A 3,169-nucleotide genomic window follows, 5' to 3' on the forward strand; every position below is an offset into this window, starting at 1 on the left:
TCCTGTTCCTTAAGGGGGTAGACCACTCATTTTGGAAGGTCAGGGTGGAGAACCCTGTCAAGTCATGGGCTGGAAAACTCGAGGAGGTTTTGGAGGCGGTGGAGGGGCCTGCACAGCTGGTGGAGGAGGTGGAGGATACAGAGGTTAGACCACATTTTTGCCTTGTTTTTATTATATATATATATATATATATATCTTCATTTTTTAGTTTTGTTTCATTTTGTTACTGTTTCTCAACTCCATGACCATAGGGGGCAGTGCCTGGCACGATAATGATCCCAGAAAGGATGGAGATGATGGAACATCGTTCATAAGTCCTGATGGTGAAATGTACCTGGAGCCACTCAAAGGTAATACAAGATGCACTTATACTATATGTCCTATATAATCTATTGTATGGATTTTATAGATTCGCTTACATACGTTTGGTGCGTGCAATTTATAGCATTCTAGCATTTCTAGCACACTTTTGTTTTGGTTAAATAGCTTCACATCATTCAGGTATTTGAAGTGCACTTTTTATTGGACCTTTAAATGTGAACACACTATTTATGCTACAAAATGTCACAGAACATAAGTATGTGTATTGTATACATAAGTACACTGTATACAAGTACAGAATGGTAAATATGTACACTTTTGAGTTTCTGGTGAATCCAATGCATACTCTCCATACTATATAAGCCATACTATATACAAGATTAAGATCATCAAGTTGTGTTTCAACTCATAGTACATTGATGATGATAAGCCAAAAGGACCAGATGGTATAGGATATTATTTGTGTTTCATTTTCAAAGCACATGTCTTTCAAGCTTTTGTGCTGACATTGCACACAATCCCTAAAAATGAGTGATTAAATTGACTTGAATTGAATCACAAAAAATATTAGGCCAAAGTTACAATATAGCTATTGCAGTTTTTAAAGATATAAGCAGTTAACTATTAATGAATTTAAAGGCAATACATTTAACTTGCTGCTAACATTCATACTTAAATGTGGTGACATTTCAATAACATTGTTCCAGCACTAATGAGGTACATAAAGTACTTTTAGAGCGTACTAAAAGTACACAAATTAGGATGCAGTCAGGACGACTGGAGGTCAGCACCTCTTTATCATTCAAATTAAGGGCTTAAATTAATTTCAAGAACTGATTACACATTTTTGTGAAAAGTTTAATGGGGACATACAAATCCATTTGCAATGAAATATTAAGGTGCCAATAACAAGCATCTTGGAAAACAGATGTCTGGATGATAGTGGGCTATTAGTGGTATACTTTATCTCTACAGTTAGTTGAAGTTTGTACCTAAATTTGAAGATGACTCAAATCATATACGATTTCTTACATTCCCTCTAAGGCACCATTGTGCCTTAGAGCAAGGTGCTTATGCTTCCAGGACTGCGAGTGATGAAAAGCATCTCCTACATTGGAAATAGGATTGGATCATCAAGAAGTTTTCTTAATACAAAAGTTCTATCTTTTGCTTCAGTCTTGTGTAATAATAGGGCAATTTACTTGAGGAAGTTATTGTGAGGAAGATAAAACAGTTTGATGTACTATGAAAATATACTGTGTACTATGAAATTATGCTGTAAAAATCTCAGAACTATAAACTACTTCCCCAGAGCATTCACTGGTGAACAAATAAGAAATCCCACACATCAATGACATGATTCAGAAGCTGTGGGCCCAGTAATAAAAATCCATTCACAGTGAGACTTTGACTTTTGACTGATATGACACCCTTAACCCTCATGTTGTTTTCTGGTAATTTTGACCTGGAGATGATATTCTTTTCACAGGAAACGTTAGTTAATGTCATTGCATTGCTCTAAACTTACTGACTTTGCTCACACAGGCATTGTTTTTTTTTTTACACTTGTGGTTCCTAGTCAAAAATGACTGGCATTCAAAAAATTATTCTTGCTATACTATACCGTTTCCAAATATTGGATTTAATCCTTTCATCAACTTGTTTTCTTTCAATTAGGACATGTTTTATATTTCTTTTTGGATGCGATTGATCGTATGACTCACTGATCTAAGCTTATCCCCCTCAGATTTTGAGATGATTAAACTTTTTTCATAAGCTTAGATCAATGAGTTCCAAACAGAAAGTACAGGACCCATATTATAGAGACAATCCCCCTGGAAAAACCTGGATTAAGGTGCCTTGCTTAAGTGCGCAAACGTACCCCTGTTGTGATCAAGCCAACAATCTTCTGATTATAAGCCTCAAGCTTTCCTACTGTGCTTCACCATCCCATAAGTATGGTAATGTCATTTCCAGGCATGGAAGGTGACGGTGAAGTTATTATCAACCCAGTTCAGAACTGCAGTCACTGTGAGTCAGGAGATTGCCACGAGACCTCTGAGGGCACGGTGTGCTACTGTGATGAAGAGCTCTCGCTGGCCCCAGACGGAGTGTCCTGCATCAACTCTACCGGTTAGTTCATTCATAACACACTTCACCACCATTAGATGAATGGCTGTCTCATAAAATGGTAAAATGAATGTCTGGGAAGAGTGTTCTCACAAAGTTCTTTCTCAAGAGTGGCACTTACCTCTGTAAAGCCAAGTTCAATTCTCTACCATTTACAGTCTTTCTGGCAGAGGTCACAACTGTCAACTGTAGCTCCGTTTGCCAAAAAAAAAAAAAGAGAGAGAGATAACTTTCCACCATTACACACCTCTTTTAGCAACTGTTCCATTAATTCAGAATGTTTTACACATCTGTTCATATATGCAAATCGATTGAAATTCCCTCTGTTCTCCAGCGCTGTTTTTAACTTCATAAGTGTTTAGTTACTACGTGAGTTAGTGCCCATGGGTTCATGCTAATTATATGCTAATATCAACACTTCGAAGCTCTAAAAAAAGCTCCAAAAATGTAAACACTTTGACAGGTTTTTAAGAAATAAGCAAGAAAAATAAGAATTAAATTGCATCAGATAAAAAAGATTTTTAAGAAAGCTTTTCAACTCTCTGCTCAGTACGTCAAAATCTCCTTAATCCCAGGTTAAAGAGTTTTCTATACTATATTGACATGTTTTCTAATAGGAAGTTGAGGCAAGGCATATTGAAATGGTCATTACTTCCAATATGCACACATATATATATATATATATATATATATATATATATATATATATGCGCGTGTT

The 3,169-nt window shown here is 36.1% G+C and overlaps 1 protein-coding gene across 1 annotated transcript in view; it reads left to right on the forward strand.

Moving 5' to 3' along the window:
• LOC107731603 (leukocyte tyrosine kinase receptor-like) overlaps window positions 1-3,169 on the forward strand; it is a 78,878-nt gene that overhangs the window by 59,470 nt on the left and 16,239 nt on the right. The window contains exons 12-14 of the mRNA XM_016542721.1: window positions 39-143; window positions 252-350; window positions 2,299-2,454. Coding sequence (XP_016398207.1) covers window positions 39-143; window positions 252-350; window positions 2,299-2,454 — 360 coding nt within the window. The remainder of the gene's footprint in view (window positions 1-38; window positions 144-251; window positions 351-2,298; window positions 2,455-3,169) is intronic.

This window comes from Sinocyclocheilus rhinocerous, unplaced genomic scaffold (assembly GCF_001515625.1).
Source record: "Sinocyclocheilus rhinocerous isolate Xijiao unplaced genomic scaffold, SAMN03320098_v1.1 scaffold3355, whole genome shotgun sequence".
In the NCBI taxonomy this organism is placed as follows: Eukaryota; Metazoa; Chordata; class Actinopteri; order Cypriniformes; family Cyprinidae; genus Sinocyclocheilus; species Sinocyclocheilus rhinocerous.